This window comes from Rhipicephalus microplus, chromosome 8, assembly GCF_043290135.1.
Source record: "Rhipicephalus microplus isolate Deutch F79 chromosome 8, USDA_Rmic, whole genome shotgun sequence".
Classification (NCBI taxonomy): domain Eukaryota; kingdom Metazoa; phylum Arthropoda; class Arachnida; order Ixodida; family Ixodidae; genus Rhipicephalus; species Rhipicephalus microplus.
In genome coordinates, this window is record NC_134707.1 from 15,772,765 (window position 1) to 15,797,918 (window position 25,154).

The 25,154-nt window shown below is 43.1% G+C and overlaps 1 protein-coding gene across 1 annotated transcript in view; it reads right to left on the bottom strand.

Annotated features, from left to right (window-relative positions):
- Positions 1-4,683: 4,683 nt before the first annotated feature.
- The window catches only part of LOC119164180 (xibalbin-1), an 87,935-nt gene continuing 67,464 nt past the window's right edge, over positions 4,684-25,154 (bottom strand). Inside the window, exons 2-4 of the mRNA XM_075871170.1 lie at positions 8,775-8,912; positions 6,756-6,816; positions 4,684-5,320 (exon numbers count right to left, since the gene is read on the bottom strand). Coding sequence (XP_075727285.1) covers positions 5,179-5,320; positions 6,756-6,816; positions 8,775-8,856 — 285 coding nt within the window. The 5' untranslated portion in view covers positions 8,857-8,912 and the 3' untranslated portion in view covers positions 4,684-5,178. The remainder of the gene's footprint in view (positions 5,321-6,755; positions 6,817-8,774; positions 8,913-25,154) is intronic.

Here is a 25,154-nt window from a genome sequence, read left to right on the forward strand (position 1 = left end):
CCAAGATGAAACAGTGTGGCTCCGGGGAACGGGTACTACTTTGAAGTTTTTTTTGTGTTTTCTTGTTGTGCCTGGTATATGTTTATTGCTATTTCACCATATAGTATAACGTCTGTGCAATACCCTCGTACAGAAGGAGATTACGTTACGCTGAAATAAATATACAAATGAATGAATAAAGTAATAAAATACAAGACAGACTTATGCTTTCTAATATACCCTATAATTGTATAAAATGCCAACGTGTTTATTGTGACGTGCCACCAAGCGTCATATGCCCACAGTTTCACTATGACTGCTTCTGGCAGTCAGTATATGTTTATAATGTATGTGCCCAGCAGGGCAAGCAGTTTGTTCGTTCAATGTTGAAACGCGGAAACGTGTCGTTGTTCATTCAATGTGCCTATCATCAAATCACAAGCTTGTCATTAGGTATGAATGAAAATCAAGAATTGACAGGTAGCACTTATTATTATGGGTCTGTGTACTGTTAAATATGCTTTTAGAACACTTTGCGCTTAAATGTTTAACGAAGTATTTATCATAAAAAAGTGCAGAGACCGTACTGTTACGCCTTACACCATGTCACAATATATATTGACAGAAACACGAGCAGTACAACGAAGCTGTATCTTGCAACGCGCTCCATCATAATGAAGGTACAAGCCAAAACTTTGAATTCTGCGTACAAATTTCTCTTATGTATGCTGATACGATTTTTTAGCACGAAAGTATGTTATGCCGAGATCGACCAAAACTTCACTGACGACTTACGTCCCGAATATGAATGTGAACTTCATAAACAGAATACAAAATAAATAAGAAGAAAAAGTTCCATGAATTCCGGAGAATTGAAAGTTGAAACGACGACCTCTCAGCCAGCGACCATAGATTACGGGTTCCTAACCAACTGCACCATCGACACTTGTGAAAAAACGTTCTTCCAACGCGCTTTATATATCCCACGCTCCTTTTCTGTACCTGCATGTAGAAGAGTAGTACTTCCTTAGGACATTAGCTAGTACCGACAACAACAACAAAAAAAACACTTGACTATACTCAGTACATTCAGAACTACGGTACGGTGCTTCGATGTTACCGTTCGAGTGGACTTTGGCATCAGGATGCCCTAACAACACCACCTATGTGGCCTTGGCCCTGCTCAGCATAGCGGAGCATGGTCTCCGCATTAAGCTCCGACAGTGTTTTTGGCGCTGACCTCTGAAGCCACAGTACGATGAAACTATTATATCATAGTTCACTGTAGCCACGAGGGATCCTACATGCTGACAATGCCGCTACGCGCTTTGCTTTGTGTGTTCTGTTAGTGTGTCACCTGTTTGCTTTGTCTGTCGCGTTGTGCTAATGTAGACAACTTCCACATGCACCAATAGAGATTTCCGACCATCTGGCGATACGAGTGCAAATGCACCAACTTCGAGAACTGCTGTAAGGGCTGCCGAAACTCATCCGCGTCGACGGGTGTGTGTTACTCAAGTGAGTTCGATGCAGCGAAGTACACGCCAGATGGGAGAAGGAGGCCTTCGCGGGTGCGCGGCGGAGGCTGAAAACTCTGGCTCTCGCTTTGCCAAATTTGAGTGCATCCCTACCCAACTGGCTGTCGCTGACACGACGAAGCGGGACCCTAAATGCTCACACCTCCACCAAAGTGATCTACCATCAGGACGCTCGTCGACACAACGACGCCGCATGCCAAGCACATCCATCGGATGGATGGTCGTCGGCACGTAAATTGTGCACCCTTCCTACAACCAACAGTGCGTTAACGAAACGAATCAGTGAAAACCTGTTTGGTTTCGCTTGCACCGTTTGATAACGCACGTGGTTCATGTGTGGGGCACGCGCGATGCTCCTGTGCGTGTAATGCAGTGTTTTTGATAGTTGTTGTGCTGGAGGAGCATTATCAGGCGTCAACGTCTAAGGATACTGCAGTGAATACACACCAAGACACACTCTTTATATATATATCTATATAGGGATCTACCATATTTTTTATTTGTATCCCTTAAGCTCATAACATATAGTCTTCTGTCTATTTTCTATTTTCCTTAAAAACTTCTTTTGTTTTTCTCAGATTTTTCGTGATAGCGGTTACGGACATAGGCGGCTGCGGTGGCGGACAACTTCCTCTGCCACTGCCGTTGTGATCTGATAACAGTTTTCACTCTAATAGTCCACATGTTGGTGGAATCGCATAAAGAGGCCTGGTGTGCGGCCCGCCTCCCACCGTTGATCACATTCACTGCTTGAACAAAGTGTATAACCCAATGCTTTACTCACTGCGTCTTTTGAATAGTTGGAAAGAGGGCAACGCGCTGCCAGCTATTTATCGCATGTTCATTCCATCGCAACATCAAGACGGCAAAACGAGACCTTCTAAGAGCACATAACGTGGCAGTCTCTTTAAACGACGAGAAACAAGGGCCAGCAAGTGAAGGCCTTCGAAAACACTGGTCATCGTGTCACGTGAAAGACTCGAAAATATATGCTCACTTTATTCACGCAAAACTGATGGCTACAAAAAATAACACGAAAGAAATGCACAGGTATACAGAGGGTAACATTACTATTTCGATTTTGAAACCTGCTACCAGCTCGTGTAGCACGTTTTTACTGCTCGGTGCAGTCTAGGATCACACAAGGGAGATGGAAACGACACAAGTGTGGGGAATTCAATAAGAGGTACATCCGAGTATCACACAGCAAAGTCGAGAGCGTTTGATCGTGTCCTTTCTAAGCTGCGTGCACACTGCTTGTGGAACGGTGAGTTGTCTGTAATATCTTTTACGTTTCATCTGTGGGAGCCACAAGTAAATGCAGCCCAGGAAGCCCTATTTTACGAACAACTCATGCCTGAAAAAAAAACACTCGTTACAGCATAACCAATATTAAACCTGATCATCTTCTCATACCTCGTGGACCTTTGTCTTCTTTCAATCGCTTTAAGAAATGAAAGTGATTACAGAAAGATGAAAGCATTTGAGAAGATAACGTTCATATCGATAAGTGTGTCAAAAAGGGGACGAAATCGTACAAATGTTAGGTAATGGTGAAGCATTAAAATAATTTGCAAAAGGAAATACTTTCGATATCTTAGCAGAAAATTGCATTGAGAGTGCGGTGCCAGAAAGAGGTACTTGTCATTTGTCCTCACTTCCTCGAAGGTTGGTTTCAAGGACAGAAACACACTCGGGTTTTTTTAATGACGAAGTTTGGAAAGGTCATGTTACAATTGAAAGTTGAAGTCATGCAGGAAAAGAAGGCAATTTGGAGGGAAACTTGTGCTTATTTTTACAGAGTAGTGCAAATGCTTGGGAGGGTACAGACAGGGGTGTCGCTACAACTCATAGCATCGTTCACGCTGACGAAACGTTTAAGCAAATTTATCCTTCATCAGAGCAACGTGTTTGGAGCTTTAGACAAGTCTCGAAGCAGTAACGAATTTGGCCAGTATGTTTGAAACTTGTGAAATCTTGACATCTTATAATACTTGTTTAGAAATTATCACCAGACAGATACCTCAAAAAATGCGACGCTTTTTTTTTGAACCTAACATTCATTTCAACAAGTAGGCCGGACGTTGTGCCAGATCGTCAAAGCAGTACAAGAAAATAATCAGGCAATTCGTGCAGTTTTTGTGTGAGCAGTAGCGGCCCCGAGATGACGTCAACAATTCACAGAAAAAAAAAGGTGCTCGAGAACGCTATCCCTCAACAGTCACATAAACACAAGCGTAACATTTTCCTTTTAAGAGGAAGAACCAACAACATAGAGATCACAGTGAATCACTAACTGACAACAACAACGTTGTTAGGTAGTAAAGCCAACAGTACACCCTTGGTTAACATTTTAGAGTTACATTCATATATTTTTATATACGTTGTCAAACAGATGGGAACACAATGTTTATATAACATGTACATAAACATTACGACTTTCACACCTTAACGACGATTACGAACAGATATATGATGTGTCAGGTCTTAATCATACACTAGGCCATTTTACGGTCCTAGATCAAGTCTTACAACGCTACATCATACCATATTCTTTGTCTCAAGCCGAGTACTAGTTCCTTGGTGTGGCTAATCCGAGTGAGCGACCACCCCGCAAACAAAACAGTCAGTAGTTTCTTAGGCAGAAGCAGGTTTGATATAAACAAAAGTATACTATATATAAAACAAATGGCGATTTTATCTACAGCGTCTCTGACAGAGCCTCAAAGCAAAAGCCATCAAAAACTGATGTCAAGGTTGGATCACTTCACAGAGCAAAATAAATTAATTAGTGATTTACTCGGTGTCATTATTGTGTGATAGCGATACTGCAGCTATGTACAACTGTGTGTGTTTTTAAGATTATGCGCCATTCTGTTGTAACCTTGACCAACATAAAAAAATAACGGGAGTCTCAGCCCACTGCCTTTTAGACTAAACCCTTTCAATTTTGTTTAAGGGGGGGGGCGTTAACATCTCCCAGTTGAAAATGACCACAGAACTTGCTGTTACTACAGATTTTTCGGTAATTATTTCAGTTTCCTTATGTGGTGTCAGCCTAGTCCATTGGGCAACAAACAATTGTTGTCCTAACAACGGAAACAATTCTGTCACGTGTATATTGTTAGAATAGAGACCTGAACAAGGAAAAGAAATTTTCTTAGTACAGCGAAAAATGTGCTGTCACAAGAGAAACGTTCCTATGGTGCCTTACAAATTATTTTGTAGTGCCACAAAAGCCTGTTGGCACATAGACTTCCAAAAGAATCTTTCAACCAGCTATGTGGTCACATCAGCAAAAGATGTCCCAAAAGACGACAAGACATCCGATTTTTATGTCGTCGTGTTCTGCTACCTTTTTCAACTGAGCTAGAACGCTAAAAGTGACGAAACATAGCCAGTACAGGAATCACCAAAGAAAAAGTACTCATCACTGATCAGTTTGCCCTTAATTATCGTCGTATCTTTTGTTCGTCCGGTACACGCACTAGACTGCTACTTTTACGCAACCAACGAAGTACAACAGCGAGCGACATCTGTAAAGACAACACAAAGCTGACACTTCTTCTTTTGACATCCACACTGGAGCAAACAAAAATGACGAAGTAGGTATTTCGCCGACGAGCCGCCATGGAGACCGCTGTTAGCCTGGCAGGCCTGCTCACTTCTTGCCCAGCGACTGAAAGAGGCCGGCCCTCTGGCACCGACAGTTGGTGCCCCAGAGATTGCAGCGGCAAGCCGACTGGTTGCAGCAGTCGTTGGGTCGGCCATCGCAGGTTGCCCCCCGCCGAATGCAGCTGCGCCTGAGCATCGAATGAAAACAAAGTCTTTCAATGAGAAGGATTTAGCTGTAATAGCGGAGCAAATTCTTAGTTGTCGCTTTTTTTTATTAGCGTAGCTTTTCATGCTGGGAGAAACTCTGCTCAATTACAATAAAAATTATCCTTATCAGCTTGCACGGGCATTTGTCCAGCATGTCCAAACGACGTACACGTGTAAATCTACTGTTTAAAAAATATGTAGTACTTCAGTAGATTCCGCGCCAAAAAATGCATCTCGTGCATCTCCATTACCATACTTCATGTACTTTAGGAAGCTCTCACAAAAAGAGACAAGAAACGGGCAATTATTTTTGCTCTCATTAAAAGTATCATTGAAATTTATTCAAGGCAGTTGCTCTTCAGCCATTGTGTTTAGAGCAATCAAGTGCATAAGAAAACCTTTTTTTTTACTGGACTTTTGTACCAGTTCGTAAAAAAGCTTTGATTTGTTACGAGCTGTAACGAAAGTTTTCTGTTATCAGACAAACACTAATGATCTCTATCGGAAGCTTCACTTGATACCTTTCAAACTAAAGTTTTATCTCCCCTTCTTGTACTTTGAAGTTTCTAGCATAAGTAAACCATGAAACCATTATTGTTCTATCGTATTCGTATTGTTTTCCAGCTTTCAGGGAGATTTCATGTCATTTGCCCTTTGAAATACGTTAAGATAAAGTATCATACTTCTTCGTCGACGACCATGTGACCAATATACCTTCCAGAAAATTTTCAGAACCAATAACCTGATCCTGTTAGCATCGAGGCACGTAACGAAAGAGCTTCTGCAATTCGTTTTCAGCGACTAGTGCCTGAAATTTGTGGGCAACAATGTATTGCGCTTTCTTCAGCTTTTTTTATATGAATTAGCGCACTTAGGATCAAAGAAAGTTTATGGCGTCTTCAATGAACCTCCGCAAACAATTCACTAAAGGGTTTGAAGCAAAGAAAGTGGATTACCAAGCGCAGACAATTTTGAAGGTTGTAAATAAAAACAAGCCTTGTAACGATATGTGCGATTGGGGCGCTCGCTGGTGAGTGCTCTTAGAGGAGGACAATGATTATAGCGGCTAGCTCATGTCACGCGGGCAGTGGCTACCAGTAGTTGCGGCTCAGGCTTAGACAAGGAAAGATGGTTCCTTGTCAGTCTCCACATACTTTTTGGGGGTTCTCAGGCTAGCCGCCGCCAAAAAACCCCGTGTTAGATAGATAATGCACTCATTAAAGTGAGGCAATTTTCGATTTTAGCCATGCATAAAGAAACCACATATATATGAATTACTATAAACAATATGCTCCGTTCATCCTCAAGGACAAAATGCAAACGTACGATGCTACGCTGCACTGTTGTTGCTGAGTGTTATAACGACGAATTATTGTTTATATTCGGAAAAATTGTAATCAGAATCAATGTACTCACTTATCGGCAGACATCAAGTAGTTCTCGAGCCGCTGCTTGTATTCATCTAATAGCTGATCATCTGTAAAAAAAAAGGAACACAGAGTACACAGTCAGTACACGCGGATCGAATTGCTCTTGTCGATGCGTCTTTCCCAATAACATATACGATCATTCCTCGGAGCAGTCATTTATAGAAGTAACATTGCTCCTTCTCCAATCAGTATCATTGTTAAGTCGCTGCACATAACTCGAATAATATTATAGTTAGTAAGGCTGATTTCATTCAGCATTGTAGATAGCCATGGTAACACAGTGGCTAAGATGCTTGGCTGCTGAACCGAATGTCGCTGGTTCAATCCTGCTTTTGGCAGTTACATTTTCAATGTATGTAAAAATTCTAGAAGCTAGTGTGCCGAGATTCAGGCGTACGTTGAGAAACCCCAGGTGGTAAAATTTTTCTCAGCTCTCCCCTATTTCGAGCCGCATAAACACTTGGTGCTTTTACGCGCAAAGCTTTTGTAGCTATAAATAATTATTGAATGTCGTTATGTATGGGCGCCGCTTCGCTACCACCATATGTGATATGTTTTTCGCATTCAATTTGGATAAGTTAATGGCATGTTCAATTCGAATTTAACCACCTCAATCCCTAACGAAGCCACTGTCCTAGCATAGCACGCCAGATTGTGTAAGGACTCTCACGAAAGGTCGAAACAAAATAAATTCTGTGACGGAGTTCCTGCCTCGATGGTTTGGTTCTAATATTCGTAAGCACTCGAAGGTTACTGCCTTAGGCAAGAGACATAGGGATGAATGCACAATTGTATACTTTACTGTTTACTGCTAACGGCCTGCAGTGTTCTGTCATAGGTGACACAGCGGTATTCTTTAGTGAAGTGAGCACCGAATAACTCGGGTTGGCCGTACATTATGCAAAAGGCTTCTTTTACAAACATTTGTTTTAAAATCAAGAGCTTTAGTTCAGGTTTAGAATCATGCTAAACACATATGGCATGAGAGCGTAATTTACTTAGGGAAATTACCTCTTCGCCGAATAATCAAAGTTCCTTGAATATTAATATGGAGAGAGTTTAGGGCTTCCTGGTAAGCGGCTAAGAATGTAGCGGCACCTGATGGAGCGGAACTGAAACACGCTCTTCCTTCTACGTTGCCTCCGAGAGCTGCTAACACAGCGTGGTGAAACACGGGGTGAAATAGGTAAAGGGAAACGACGTAGGCGAGACAGAAAGGCCAGACAGAGGTGAAGGGCGCCCGTATCGTCTATATCACTTTTTTATCCCGTGTATTGTGTTTCACTACCAAGTATGCATCTCAAACTGTGCGAAATCTTCACCTTCTAAAGTTTGCAAGGTTAAAGCCAACGAAGGCGCTTCGATGCGCGCATGCTGTAGTGCCACTGCCAGACAGCTAAGTGAAGTTTCAGAATATCGCAGGTAGCATATTCGTTAGCATAAGGCTCCTGAACTGGGCAACTCGTATTGTGAATCTCCCCGAAGTACGCGCTTCGTTTCAATAAAACGAACGTCTGTGGTCTATGATTAGTGATGACATCACGTTAGACGACAAGTTTCCTTTTAAAGACTAGCTTACTCGGCGCGCCTAGTATGCGCACGCATAGGCGCCCCTTACGGAGAAAAGGGTGTTTTGTACAGCAATCCCCTTCCAGTTATGTCAGTATATCGGGCTGACTTTGCCAACCCCTTTCATCTTGCAGAACACTCCTCCCTATTATGTCAATGTGTAAGGCTGACTGGGTATCCTCTTAGGCGTTGTCGCCTTCCTTGCACTCCTTCATCATGCGCTCGCCTACTGCGCACATAAGTATACTTCATTTACAAACAGAGTGTCGATTCGTAACGCTCACTCAAAGCCTGAAAATGCTGCGTAGATTCACTGGCGGCTTGTCATGAAACAGATTCCCACAATGCGTGAAATCTACCGTGTTTTATTCTTTTTTTATGAATGATTACTTAACGTAAGAAATTTGTTGTGGATGCGGTACAGGGATGTTCTTACCGTAGTTGTTGTAGGGCACAGAAAGCACTGTCCCCACGAGGAAAATGACTACTAAGGTGAGGGCGACCAGCTGCGACTGCATTCTGCTTCGAGGAAGGTGTGGAGTGCTGAGATTTCACTGAGTGTGAAGTGACCGCCCTGCAAAAACACACGCAAGCGAAAAAACATCAGCACTACTAGCGACACCAAGCATGTCATTGTTGCTACAATTCCCAAAAGAATGGTAAGCTTCATGTTAGGGCATAGAGAGCAGCAACTGAACCCACGACGTCTCGCTGAGGCGCATACTGTTTGAAAACCCGTAAAACTTACAGAACGGACCTATACGGGATGGATGCCGTATAAACATCTCAACTGCCGCATTCTGCAGCGGGCCTCAGCGGTTCCCACTTCCCAGAGAAATTTTGTTGGGGAAAATGATAAGTAATAACGTTTACTGTGATCGGTATTTGGTCGGTTGGGTTATTATTTACGGTTCGAGGGCGCCCATACGCTAGCGATTTTGCTGTTGCAGTATTAAAACTTCAAACGCACGATTTATTTGTTCGGCGTAGAGCTACGACATTGTTATTGCGTGGAAAAAGCTACGGCTTCAAGAGTGTCTTCTGCCATAACAGTGAACATCCTGGCATTGAAAGTTAACCAGTTCTTTTGGTGTAAAACTACAATTGTTTACGGTATGAAGTTTCTAACAGATACACTACAAATGTTGAAACACCTTCAATTTTTTGTTTTTAAAAATTTGCATTATTCAATGTGCTGCCGTAAACATGGTAATTAATAAGATCAGCAGACAGATTTCTTTAAAGCAGTTGTACTGGGTTTCTTTATTTGCGTAGGCGTCCCCCACTGTTGAGGAAAAGGAAGGCCTCAAGTCGTATCAGAAAACAATGCACTATTTTAGGAAATTAAAACCTCAAACATACAACATCCACACCTAGGACATTTTCCGAGAACAATTTACCCGAAACTGCAAAATCTGTTCGGGCTGAGGTTCTTTTCGATTGCACGGATTTTCATCTTTGATAGGCTGAGTGCCTTTCACAAGAGCCGCGAAATGTGCCGTTGTCACACGAAAGAAAAAGGCGCCGTTCTGCGGCCCATCCGGCCCCCTAGATAACGAATGCAAATTGCACTCGTAATTAGGGCTAGCCGCCCGGCCCTAACTGTTTTTGTATTCCTTCGCGTCGTCGGCCAGAATATCCTATGCATTTTTCTATGAAAAAGTCGGAGGCAAAAAAAAATCTTAGTCTTTAGGTCGGTGTTAGTGGTGCCTTGATTGATTTCTTTTGGCTGCATTTCCAGCCCCGTCTTACAGAATGAGTACTTTCCTACTAGCTCCGCTTCTTGTTATGCCAGTTTACTTTTCTTTTCTGTCAATCTGCTGTCATCTTCTGTTCCTTCGCAGTGAAAGTACTGATCCACCCTCAAAGCCCCTGCGAAGCTGCTGTTAGTGTATACCATACACAAATTGCTTTTCAATTCTTTGTTTTCACCGCACGTGGTACCTAAATAAACGTTTGATGTCTACGAGTCAAATGACGTCATACTGACATCACGGTGAAGTCACCACGACGTAGCACGATCTCGGCCGCCGAAATGACGTCATATAGGGACGTCACCACTTGATAAGGGTTTCTTGCATCACTCGTATTCACAATGATGGTCAATTTGTGCATTTGATTAGATATATGATTCTTTCGTCTTAACACGGAAAGTATGATATCTTTTCCGTCTCGGTTCTTTTTTCAACACCGTAGATTTTTCTGGGGCGTGAAATAAGTGGCGTTCACAGAAGCCACAAAATGTGCTACTGTCACGCGGAAGACAAAAGCGCCATTCAGCAGACCGCCTGCCAAGCTAAGCAATGCAAATTGCGTGCGTAATTAGGGGCTAGTCACCAGGCCCGGGAGGCTTCTGTACTGCTTTGCCTGGTCGCTCCGGCAATTCGTTTTAATTCTTCGCTGGCCCAGAATAAAAGGAACGCTTATTGGCTTATTGGATTCCCCGCTGAGTTCAATCTTCTGGATACAGCATTCGGAGTGTGCAGCACAACTGCGCGTTTACGTTTATTTATTTCGAGCAAAGGAAGTTTGTGACGTCTTCGAGTTAGCCACTTCCCTGTTCGTCATTCTAATTAGCTCGTATTCTTGCTTCCTTCTTTCCTTCACTCTTTCCTTCTGCCACTGTTTTTTTTTGTATTTACGCCTTGTTTTTTGCTGAACGCGGTTTCTTCGCTGAGACCTCCCGGCGTGGATGGCGAAGGCCATTAAGGCTAGCGAAATCAAGTTTGCAGGCGTCCGCACAATTTAGTTCAGTGTGGCGAAAAGACATTTCCGGACTAAGACAGATAAAATGAAGGAAAGGCATGAGTGACCCAGATCCAAATTCCTGTGTCGTAACAACTGAGAAACAAAGTGATGTTGCTGTGTTCTGTGGGTTCAGCCGAAATGTATTATTGGCATGGTGAACATGCTAGCACTCCCTGTTTCTCATTTCATTAGGTTGAATAATACTAGTTTTTTTAATGAACTGTGGAGCACAGGGTCATGAACAAGAAATGGATACAGGATTGTTGGAACTGAGGAAGCACCAATCTTTTTTCTGTCAGTATGTGGTGTGAACAAAATAAAAATGTCCAACCGTGTGGACCGCATCAAGTTGTCCAATAAAGAGTGGTATACTGCCTCGCAGACTAATTTATTTTGCCGTTTTATCCGCAAAAGAGAGAGAGAGAAAACTATATGGAAAGAAAGAGGTCGGAAGGTGAACCTTGTAGTAATAACCGGTTCGCTACCTTGTACAGCGGAGAGGGATTAGAGTCAAAAAGAGGACAGACAGAGAGAGAGAAAAAAACACGCATGCACAAACATACAGGATGTTCCAATCAATCGCTTTGGTGGACAATTCGAACGGAAAAAGCGTAGTAAGGAATGTGACCTTCGTCTAGGACACGAAATCTTGTAAAAGGTGCCACACTCTTTCTTCCGAAAGAGTATGGTCCTCAAATTTATTGAGCGTGTTGCAAAGCGACTGCATCTGCGAACAGCAGGTACCGTGGACAGACGCACAGAATATGCTCAATCGTTTTATCATGGCCGCAGTGGTCACAAGCTGCGGTGTCGAAAATTTCTGTGCTGAACTCGTGCACGTGAAAGCTGTTATTACCACTGAAAATTTCAGGCCGCCGCCACAATGTTTTCAAATCTTTTAGATTATTTTTGACAATTTATGCAAGTCCACCTATGACGCAAGTAGTCTAGTTTGTTCTAGAGGTAACACGACCACCAGCACTAGGCCTGGAATTGGTCAATAACTGTTTATACTAGACGACGCGTTTAAAGAACGGTCAGATTATTGATGACAATCATTACCATGTGACAATATGTGCCTCGTGCACTCAGCTTCTTTAACGCTTAATTAATTCTACTTTATGACAACTGAGGGCATAGGCCTATCTACATGATAGTGATTTTGTTGCAAGGAAGCACAAGTACATCCCACATTCAAACAAAAGAAATACACGCAGGATAGTTGAGCTTTGTATGTAGACAACATCGGTTTGAAAAAGCGCGTAAAAGCCTTTTTATACGAAGCATAGAGTTGCCTGTGGATGTAGAGTACTTGAAAAGTTGTTGCTCCTCAAATCGACATCAAAATGTCTCGTAACAATAAAGACGCGAAATGTTCTTGAGAAAGACTGAGCCCCTTCCATCCACGATTTTGCCTTCTTAGAACTATACTGCTCCCTCCTTTTGACGTCACAACAGTCCACGTGACCCGACTGCGTACGCAAGTGCCACTTTTTCTATAGAAAGGTCCCCTATACGACAGCGAGGCACCCAAGCTCAAAACTTGGCCCGAATCTACCTGTTACACTGTAAACGTCGTCGAAAGACGATAGTCTTGCATCTGGAGAGAGTGAACAAAATGTTTATTTGATGTTCTGCGCAAGAAAATCGGTGAATGGTATTCTGCAGGCGCTCGTTAGAGTGCCACGAGCGTGTGGCGGTGGCGAACGAGCGCATCTAGGCACGTTAGACACAAGTGCCATCTGGCAGCTATCTTCGAAAACGAAGGCGTGCTGCCCGCGGAGAAAGATTCACGCCAGTCTCGGAGATGATAAGGTGTAGAACGCAAAGTGACGGGCAGGTGCCGCCACCATGACGTCGTAGCAAAGCATTGGAAACACCTTTTTGAGTATCGCGTTGCACTGTCAGCGCAGCATAAATAAACGCTACATTCCTTAGAGTTACTTGTGTGTGCCTCTTCTAGTATAAAGGCAGACATAGAAACATCGAAGCGTTGTTGTGGCGCCTTAGACATGCGCAATAATTGCTTTTTAATTGACAATCGCACAACTATGAACGCTAAACCTTGAGCAATATTGGTGGGCGCTGCGGACGGGGTTTGATGTTTAATGCCGTTTGAGAAATTGTTAGGGCGGACAAACAGGCAAGTGTACAGGCAGACAGATAAACAGACAGATAGACAGACAGACAGACAGACAGACAGACCAAAATTTTTTCGTCGAAGGTCCCCAAGAAAGACTATTGTCTTTAAAACTGAATGGATCGATGGTGTTATTTCTTACTTTGGTCTTCCTTCTTGCCGATAAACAAAACACTATATTATTATTTCGTTTTGCACGGGCAGTATGAGGTTGGTAGTCCAATGATTATAGACGTGCCTATTCATGGAGGCGGAAATGCTGTAGGCCCGTGTGCTCAGATTTGAATGCACGTTAAAGAAACCCAGGTGGTCGAAATTTTTGGAGCCCTCCACTACGGCGTCTCACATAGTCATATCGTGGTTTTGGGACGCTAAACCCCACAAATCAATCAAGACGTGCCTATTCCTTTGCTATCTTGATTTGACGCTCTCTGAAGCTCATCTAAAATGTATTATTATGCAGCAAGCTTGTAGGTTTCCTTTAATTTTTGTTTTTCATATTCATGGGTTTATGTTTCCTAGTTTTATTTGGGGCGTTTTCAGAAGAGGGCCTCAAGGAGCCGAAAGCGCCTCCTAGCGAAAACAGCGACTTTCGAAGAGACGTCAGGAATACGCAGACCTGTGTGATCAGGTGACTTTTGCATTGAAGAACATTGTGAGGCCCATTTGTGGCCAGCCAAGATTGCGTGGACAAATGAACAATGTGTATAAAGCTACATCTTTCTACAGAGCAAAAAAAGTGTCAGGCTGTTTACCGACAATCGTTTGTGTGTGTGTGTGTGCGTGTGTGTGTGCGTGCGTGCGTGCATGTGTGTGTGCGTGTGTGCATGTGTGTGTGCGTGTGTGTGCGTGCGTGTGTGTGAGTGTGCGTGTGTGTGTGTGCGTGTGTGCGTGTGTGCGTGTGTTTGTGTGTGTGTGTGTGTGTGTGTCATCGTATTGGAAGGGTGTCAAGACCCGCAGAACATGCCTGATGACATTCATTTAAAACAAACAGATAAAAAACACAGTGTCATTATTGCAAACACGTCATTGATTTTCATGTCCAGATAAGTGTACGCGTTTTTCAAACTCCCTTGTACAGAGAAAATCGGGTCTCTTCGACTGTCATCGCTTCTAGTGCCGCGTCGTTGCATTTGGCGCGATTTGGTGAGCGAATACCTGTCATTCTGTGGCACGGTTCTTCGATTGTCTCGCAGAACACCGCGATTGAGCTGTGCCTAGAGAATCGCTGACAGCGCGGCGCTGCGTATGTGTTATTCATTTCTTGAATGTTGCTCTGTTATCACCAATGGTGAAAAGGATGAAGAAAAAAAAAACGTTCGGCGAATTCCTCAAACTTTCCTGACAAATAGGCAGTGACTTCACACACTCTTAAAGTTTTCAGGCTCCCTTGTTTGTTTTTGTTTGTTTCCTGAACGCCAGATGTTGCTTGCTCAGGCCAAACTCTGTCTTGCCATCAGCTGCATTCGCTTCCGTGTAAGCAACATGCCGTCAGGCGGAACGCACAACGTTACGGGATATCCTGCGAGTGAGAGTATACACTTCCAAAAAGCCGACATGCACTGGAAACTGCACAAACTTACGCTCGTTCCTTATATTTCTTTTTTTATTCTCTTGAAGCAGCTCGAGATCAAGTAAACAGCCCACGCAAACAACAAAGGAAAAAATTCATGGCCTCCTTGCTGCTGCGCATAAACATCCTCAAATCGCTTGGAGAGACGGTAGCAGTGCATATATTTTTAATAACATGCAAATGTCACGCGCACGACGTTTCCGTGAGATGTTTTTCACTCGTTCCGGTCTTTGCGCGAGTCCTAGCTCAAAGAACCAAATTGTTAAGGTCGAAGAGAAAAACTTTTTTTCGTGTTATTCATTTTCGCATCGCTTCACTACAGTCAACCGTGAGCTACGCTTGCTCTCAAGCGAGCCAATTCAACGCGCGTCGAAGCATTTAACGGCACAAGCCAAAGCGGAAGCTCAAGTTGAAGTCACTCGTTTTTCTTAGTCGCACCATCGTGTTTACTTTCAATTTCAGTTTTGCGTAAGAAACTCAAAGTTTTGAGTGAAAATGAGTTAAGACTTTTCGTTTCCTGCTACCCGGATGTTAGCTAATGCTAAAGTCGGACTGAAGGGTTGAAAAATGCAGTGAAATCCTTCCCATCTGCGCCTGCTTTGTTCAATCTTTAACTGAATCACATCTCTGTAAACTCAGTTCCACTTTGTCGATCCCGGGCTTTCTGCGAGTCTGAACCTCGAGCCATTCTTTTGTTCAAGTCGCAGTCGAGCATAACACGTCAAGAAAAATGGAATGCGAACTGAGGTTTTAATAAAGCTTCACACAGCATTCTAGAATTATTTCGTGGCATGCAAGTCATTTCATTCTTATTTTTTTTTTCGTTGTTTTCCCAATATCTGGTTCTTGGAGAATTTTTGTTTTATCACACAATTGCTTTACTAAGTGCCTCACCTGGCTTAATTATCTTCATAGCTTACTGCCTAACAAAAAATAAGAGCACCTCTAACGCCGTCATTTTGATTCGTATTTAAGGTGAAAGAAAGGTAAATAAAGCGACAAGGACTTAGTCTGAAGTCTAGGAGGGAAGTGAAGGATTGAACTTTGACGTCAGTGTTAATCAAATGCTTTACTCGGTGTGACCGCGCTCATTATGATATATTTACGCGTTGTTCTCGCCACTAATTGAAACAAGAGAAATAAAAGCGTGATTAAAGAGCCTCAAGTTTAAGCGTTGTCTTGATTACATTTACAGCATGCGCAATCAATATTGTATGGTTCTAAAATTTGATTGCGGCCTGTGGTAAATGTCTCCCAATGCACAGTTTATTAGAAACCGCTTAAGAAGTCACTTGTAGCCTAATACATAGTTTGTTTCGTTTAAGAAAATCGATATTCCGTCTCATGTGCGCACTGTCTTTAATGCAAGTCTGCGTGAGTATTTCAGATATAACGCTCTAGCCTACGTTGTACACTTCACTGAAATGAGTAAACAAAATAAAAGCAAGTCCCTGCAACCACCACTAGAGCTACCTAGGGCATTCTTGTATTGATTTTTTTAATAAAGTGTTACTATTGTTAAAATTACGGTGCGCCTGGAAAACCACAAAGGAGGTGCAACCGGCTCATTAAGGATGCGCCGGCTGGCATAGATGGTTGTGACGTCAGCACGAGAATGAAAAGGAAAAGGGGTGAGTGAGACAGAAAAGGGAGAGGGATAGTGCAACGCTTCAGAGCTTAGTAATAAGAGTGGATTGTGAGTAATGGTGGCGTATTTGGCACTGTCGCTGCTTTCATGATGTCTCCGTCAAAGACGCTGGGGTGGCCCTTTGTCTTATGCCTTTGATTCTTCCGAAGGAATCTTTTTGCTCTTGCGCCTAAAGGAAGAGGTGTGACAGTGCAGCGTCCGCCGTGAATGGCATACCCAGGAGGAGGGGGTCTAGGGGTTGAAACTTCTCCCCTTAAATTTGAAAATTTTGCATGTGTATGAACGCATGCACACAAACACACATCATCATGCATAATTTAATGGCGAAAGCCCTTTGCCTCTACTTCAAAAAGGTTTTCGACCTACTCCTCTGCAGGCCATGGCAGCTTCGCGCCTCAAGTGTGTGACTGCTAAACTCGAAGACAACGCGCTGTCGATTTCCCACCCCAGTGACCGCTTTGAGATGCGGCATAAGAGGGAAATCCTGTGTTTTTATTTATAGGGCAAAGTTAAAAGGCACTAGGTTGTCCCAACTGTCGCAAATGTCAAAAAATCTGGACTGCTAAGCCTAATAACATGGCTCGGAGTTCCAGCTCCGGTGGCAGCGTTTAGATGGGCACGGGACCGAAAGATCCTATGCACTTATACTTGTGTGCATGTTGAAAAACTACTGCTGTCAAAAAAAAGCTGACACTGGTAGGTTGTTGCGTCGCAGTGATGCTGATGCTACCCTAAGGATGTATCCCTAGCTTCATGCAACGTCCCGCACTCGTTCACAGCATAATTTCTGCAAACATGGCCTCATCAAGCGTGAAGACCACTAGACGGCTTTACGCGTTCCTGTCATAGAGTGCCTAGTTCTTTATATTGTTAACGACCTTCTGCTAAAAATTTTTTATGACGCCTTTCAGCTCTCTCTTAGTACTCTGAATCAGTGAACATTTTTTTCTAAACACCCCTTACGGCATTCCTCTGAGTCGTATCTTGGCGTTGACATGTGAACGGACCTTTTATTATTATACAACATAGTGTTGAGCACTAATTGCAGTTACTCAGCATGGATGCGCCGAAGCATATACAGAATGAATCGCGGGCAAATTCCAAGCACTTTTCAAACGGTACAAAGCTATCGTCATTAGCCTTTCTCGGTTTGCTACACGCAACCGGCGAAACATAGGGAAGTGTCTATAGTGGGATAACTGTTTAGGATCACCGCCATTTTGCTGTAGGAAAGAGAAATGATCAACGTCAAGAACGTGCACGCGCTCTCTCTACATGCTCTTCTGCAGCTTCATCCTCTGCTGTTTCGCAACTAGAACACGTGCGCCGATTGTTCCGGCATGGGCTCCTAATAAGCCCGATGAGTGAGAATATATATATATATATATATATATATATATATATATATATATATATATATATATATATATATATATATTAAAGAAGTGTATACCTAAGGGCTCCTTTTTCCGTGATTTTACGCAATAATATTGAAATCTAACAGACAATAATGCGAAGGAAAGTATAGGGGAAGCTATTGGACCAAATTGTAATGTAAGAATGAAGAAAAGTGGGGGAGAAGATAACTTGCCGTTATATATATATATGAAAGCGAGAGAAGACATTCAATAAAGAAAAAGAAATTGTTGACGATTCAAAACCACGAAGCCTCGATCCGAAGGCGAGCGTCCTCAACCGTCGTCAACACAGAGACGCTAGCGCACCAAATAATAGAGTTGTACAGTGTAGAATAGCAAGCGGGGGGGAAAGAGAAGTGAACAGGATGAGGAGAGATGCGATCACTAATAGGAAAGGAATTAGTTCGTGAGAGATTAAAGCACAGCGTATTAAGAATGATAAAAAGAAAAAAAATATAAAAATATAGATAAAAATACAGAAAAAAATGAAAAATAAACCATTCGAATGAAATAAATAAATAAATAAACAGAGAAAGCAAAAGACAAAGAGCAAGTACAAGCGAGACCGAAGTAATTGGAACGAAAATAAAGAGAAAATTGCTGATATTTGAAAAAAACAAAACCTCAAATGCCCGAACTACACACGTGCCAATAATCTCCTACGTCGCTCCTTACCATTGCTACTGCGGCGCAAGCTACGCCACTTCTTTCTTTATTTGTTAGCTTTTGCGTTACGATAGGTAAACTAGGTGCTACAGAATGAATTCTTGTAATTCGGGAAAGCAGCATGACGTCAATCAAATTCACCATTTTCACTAAGTTCGCTTGGAGCAAGTAATGTGCACATAATAGTTTAGCGAGCTACATCAGGCGACATTTATTGATCTGGTGAGAAAAAAAAACCATCAACTGGCAATGGCGAACCACTCTCAATTTGCGATCATGTTCAGTCAGAATTTCACCGCATTAGTCCTTCCTACTGATACATTCTAACGTACGTCTTTCTAATTATTTTGTATTTTTGTGTGCTATTCGTGGAATATATGTGACCAGCATAGGGGAAACGTATGCAGTCCTGAAAGAAGACGTTTGCAGTTATTGGAACACGTATGCAGATATATTCATATAAAGGACGTATGCACTCATTCTATTCGAATAAGAGACGTGTTATATTGTCTTGAAGCCCTGAGACTTCTACAGTTTTGAAATGATCGCAAATGGACTGAACAACGTGGTGGTAAACTTGTTGTGAATCTGTCTCAAAACCACAATTACGCTACACACTAAAAAAAATACACAAGCTTAATATTTTTGCAAAGGTTTTGTATTGTTCTTGAAGAACCGTGGTGTATTGCGTACGCGCTTTTTAGAAAGCTTTTTTCAGGCTTTTTTTATGAAGACTTTTTTCGTTTGCACTGTAATGTGTTACGTTTAGAGTACAGTTTAACCAGTTTCTTCACGTACAATTTCATACCGGGGGTGGTATGAAAACGTCACTACAGAATCTCTGACACTGCCCAATCTAAAACCTATTGTCTAAGTTTCTGCAGACGAAAAAAGTTACAAACGTCAACGTGAGCCCATCTTAGACACATGTCGATAAAAGAACATAAAACCTTGGAGAGATGAATTCCGCAAGGTAATGAGAATGTTCGAGCAGGAGGGAGATTCGATTTTCTCGCGATGTCTTTTCGAACTTCTCGATCCGATTTCCTGACAGAAACAGTAATAACCCGCCGACATACGTGGCAGGTTGCGACAATTTAATTCTGGCTCTTCGCTTGTTCGACAATTACGCAGACGACTAGTTTTGACATCCGCCCCATCTAAATTGGTTTTGAAGGTCACAGAGAATGTACGGGTAAGGCAAGAGCTCGCCCAATCCAATGGGTACCGCAAGCCTTGCCGACTGTCCCGAAATAACGCAGGTGGGACTGCGTAGATTTTAAACTCTGTGCAATGTAGCCTGCCCGCACATGCGCGCGGAATTTGCGAGCACGCTACATTCCTGTATTATTATTATTTATTTATTTCAGAAGTGCTGCCAGCTTCACACATGAGGCCTTAGGCAGGGGTGGGTGATACAAAAAGGAAACAAATATGAAGATACAACAGGAAGGGAAACACGTCACGTAGAGCTACACCATCAAGAACTAGTGCATCAAAGTAAAACGCCAGTACTTACACAACCGTAGTGGTTTACGCGTACACGTACAAAAAAACTATGATGACAAACATCTGCTCATACAGAACTGAGAAACAAATATCATATAACGGTTCACAAAACGGCAACATTTCAAAAATACAACGCATTGATATTAAAAAAAAGTGATAAAAATGATAGAAATGATTATGCCACGTTACTGCACGTGGGCCATGTAGGCACAATTCACAGCACGATAACTTCAATTTTTTTTTTGCAAAAACCGTTATGCTGACGTGTGTGTAGGGGGGCCAGAGCGCTATGCACTTGTGTTCATGAGATTTCTCTTCACTGGTCTCGCGCAACATTGTTTATAATGTTCCAGAAGTCAATTCAATTCAAATTGACACAGGCGTGAGTTTTCACCCATTCCGCACATCACCACCAGCTGATTAAACTGTCTGACTCTTCCTTTAGAATTTAATACAACCTGGCAGAAGATGTTTTCTGTGTGTCTGCAGGTGATGCGCAACACACATACAGCCTCTCAATAGAGCATTACAGCTTCTACGTGACTCGATATTAGGACAGCGGTATACTGTAGGTCTGTGGTAAAGCACCATCTGTGAGTTAAGTGCCACGAAAGAGCTGTTGACCTGATTGCGAGCCGCGAACCCTAACGAAGCTTTTTTTTAAGAGCGTAATTTCTCGCATGGCGAATGTCTCCATGTGCCATTATGTGTTTTTCAGTGTGTATCAGCACCTGCAGCAGAAAGTCCTTCGAATATCTTGGCTAACATCAACATTTCATTTAAGCGATTCTTTGTATCTATAAAAAACCCATGAAGATGCTCCCACTTGGCGCTTACTCCAGATGAATATAGTTTCCAAAGCTTGTAATCCCTCACACTTTTTACGTAACGTAGTAGTAGGCCGACTGTTTTTTTTTTCTGTGAAGGGTGCTAAAACTTGCACTATTACACGTGGGAATACTTCAAGCAGTCCGGTCTTACTAAGAATATCCAGTCCCTTTCTCCCCCACTACACGCTCTCTCCAGTACAGCCCAGCACGACAAGCGAAAACTGATTGGCGAGGACAGCCAGAAGGCATTGACAGATAGCTTACAGTGCACTGCATAGAAAAAGCTGCAACTATAGTGCACTTATTTCTATCCACAGTGAGAGCTCGGACGTATTTTAAAAGAAGTGCTTTCTTGGCTGTTGCCTTACACGCCATCTAATAATCATGACAGCAATTTTAACCGCTTTCCGCACGCAAACCGCTTCTTGGAGACCAGTCGACCCTTCCTGGCGTCATACCAACACTGAAATATCATGTTTGCACAAACCAATAACGACCAAGCAAATGACACCCCTGCAGACACACCAGCATACAACCATGGACACACGCAAACTAAGGCTCGTATCCTCACACCTAAAGTTTTGTACCGTAACGCAAGTTGGTGTGTCAGTGAGAACTGCGAAAGGGATGTGTCAGAGGCGGATATCAACCGGGCTTTCAACGCACGTTAATCGATTTGCGCAGTAAACACCGAACTTTCAGAGACGGATAAACACCCGATACGTAGAGAACAGCAGGACGTGGGATGTCACCATCATTGCGAGACAACGCAATCTATTCACCGGGTGTCCACACGAGAAGCGATATCATATTTCACCCCCGACGTCGCGCCTGATGACTCGCGATCACAGTTGGGAAATGGCTCAGCTCCAAAAATAGAGTCACGATGGCAGACCAACCTTTCAGTGTCGCGAGAAGACCGAAGATAAGGGTCAGGCGCAGCGCGTTGAAAGGTTTTCCCCTTCCCTTTTTTTGATAACTCGAATTATATGCCTACACTAACGATGAAACGTGAATAACACACACAACACGCAATAGAAAAATAGTATAGAAAACTTGGCTAATTGGATGGCCCTTGTGGTAATATTAGCGCGAGAAGATGGTAACACGAGAGAAAAAACTACGCAAGCCATGAACCAACAAATGAATTGCTATATCTTCCTCACGAAAATTGTCAGAGAGAGATAGCCAGGGTTTTTCTCACGCATGGTTGGTCGCAGCTTGATAATTTACCGAGTGCCCGCGTCGGGACACGTCATAAACAGGACGGAGACGTTGCCTGCGGTTTATCAGATAAGTAATAACGATGCGCCAAACGCAGCAAAAGGGAGGAAAAAAACTTGAAGTGGCCATATTGTCAGTTATTCTTTATGGGTAGGAACCAAGAAGAGTAGCAAACAAAAGGGGGAGCTTCAACTTAAGAAAACAGCACCGAGTTTAATGAGAACCGTGCCACATAGAGCGTATACTAGCTTGGCGAAGACTGATGAGACCTTTCGTACCATGGAGCTCGCGAGGAGAAAGAAAAAAAAAGTATGATAACAGTGCCTCTTATCACCGACCTCCAGCCTCAACGTTGTCACTGGCGAGCTCACAAAAAGTGCATGCACCAGAAGAAAAAAAAAATGACCGCAAACATGTGCACACACATAATATACTAAATTGGGAAGCAAGAGACCTTTACGGTATATAAAGAAAAGGTGAAAAGGAAAGGAGACCATCATCTCTGGAACTCAACGAGGGATTCAGAAGGAATGAATCCAGGACGCGGCAACAGGGCCGCCTATCTCGGTTCAGACGCGAAATCGGGGGCCGCATTTTCATGACAGCGAAGTGCTGGGTGCCTAGGTGGCGCTTCCGGCGCTATGAAAGCAGACCGTGCCCTGCGAATGACATGAACGCAGACGCACCATCCCTGGCACTGGCGTTCCCGACCGCCCTTTTCCGCACTGTTACGGTCCATTGAGTCTCCGCTATGTTCTTTTCTCGTTTCTTTCATCTCTCGAATCGTGCCTACGGGTGGGAAAGTCGTTTCCCGATTCAAAGCACCGAAAACCATTCCACTGCGGTGCCGTTTGCCCTTGGTTCACCTGATGTGGGTTGGGGACGTTTTGTTGCGCGATAACCCTTATCTCTCGACCAGTTCACACCGAAAATACCATGTCGACACCCACAGTGGTGAAAGGCCCGCTTTGTTCGGCTGCGCCTGGATTCGAAACCCGCCTGAAGGGAATATCCGTAAAGCCTGTAGTTCGAAAATGTTCTATGGTCTTCGTTGCGCTTCCGCCAGGTTGAAAACATTCAATATTTTTTTCTTTTACATCCCGTCAAAAGGTTGTAGATCGACAATTGGTAAAGTTGAAATATAGCCGAGTTGGGCAGTGTTAAATAGAGAAAAGTGAGGACTGGTTTTGCAATGTAATGTTACCGGCGCAATCACCAGATAGAAACGTCCAACTGGCAGTGAACGGTAGGTAACGTATCCACGGAGCTCCTGCTGACAGAGACCTATGATATAATGTATTTTGATGCATTGAATGTAACGTGCGTACCAGATATGTTCTAAAAGTTTGATGGAACGCAGTTACAAAATTGTTTCCTTTATTAAGTGCCATATATGGGAAAGGAATGTGCATGAAGTGAGCTATTTCTTCGGCGAAGGTTTCCACTCTTCTAATACATAGATTTTTTTCTCCAACTATATTTTAATATGTACGCAACTTACATCATCCATGCAACTAAAACATTCTTAAAGAATTAGTCAAGCTAATCTTGCTACGTAAACTCATGTATCTGGCAGGCGAAGTTTTCCATCCGACAATTAGCCAAAAGCCAATCGCAGTCTCGACTGAAAGAAGATCATGCACTGCTAAGGATCAATCACAATGCGATGTACATATTCGTAGGAATGTTTTTTCCAACCTTGTAGGTTATATACCCGAATGACGCCATGCCAGTTTTCTGTCCAACCCCAAATATCAGAGGAAGCTTCCGACAAAAAAAAACATGACGTGAATGCGCGATGACAAAAGCCTCACGGCGAAAGTAATGTGAATGTTATCCCTATTTTTATACCGGATATATCGGCACGTGGCGGAAATATACGACTCTGTTGAACGACCACAGTTACGAAAAAAGGCAAGCCCTCTTGGCACCGGAGTGCGGCACCGCCTAGCGCCACGACAACGGCAACGTGAAGGAATAACCCAGATCCTCAAACGTGAAGCCTGCTTGCGACTAACGAGATGTAGGTCACGTGCATCATAAAAGTGGACTTGAGCCCGTTTCGGGACGTGTTCCTTTCCGCGTGCCTTTTCTTAGCAATTCCATTTTGGAATGAGAAAAAAAAAAGCAGGCAGGGAGGCATAAATAGGGGCCCGGATTCAATTTACGACCCGCGTCGACAACCGAGTCACACACACTAGGCACATGCGAGCCACACACTCGGCACGTACACATTTTCCAGTGGCAACACACATTACAGGCTCGCCATTCCCAAGTGTGACGTTCCTGAGCTAAAGACGTACACAGACGCTGAAAGTAGCGGTCTGAATTTCGCGTTTGCCGAAAATCGTCAAAGAGTACGACCCCGACTAGGACGTGCACGTGGAGGTCGACTGTGAAGCCTAGGGCTATTCTACATGTCTGCTTACACTTTTTTATTGTCAACGTGCCGTAGAAAATGTACTGAGGAATGAAACATCATGTAGCAATAAACAGAGGTACACACTTAAAAAAACATTACCATCTGTAGAATTCTGTGTACTGTGCTGCCTCCACCAAAGATCGCATGTACGGGGCTAGCAGCGTGATCCACACGGGCCGTGTTGGATGGGTGACAACAATGAGCCCAGGCTCCAGAAACAAAAATGTGAAATTGCCAGGGTCTGAGTTTCAGCTAGTCGGTAATGCCATCCTCTTGAAATTGTTTGGTGGTAAAATACGAAGCCAGTGAATAAGGACGTACAGAGCGCTACACACAGAGCAATACAAACAACAAACAGAACGTTGTGAATGCACAGAGCTGTGACAGAAGATGACAGACTAGTAGACGATTCTGTACACAAAAAAATTGTATTTCACATGTAACTCATCGCATCTAATAATTCAGTATGTTAATGCTGCATCGTATACCAAACGTCATAAGTGTCTATTACGAATAAGGGATGCAAGTACACAAGGAGACCAAAAGCTGTAGTTCTTGAGTATACCGGAAAATGAAATTCACACCACACATACAAGCTTATGAAAGACGCTGCTATTTAGGATTTACCATGGCATGCT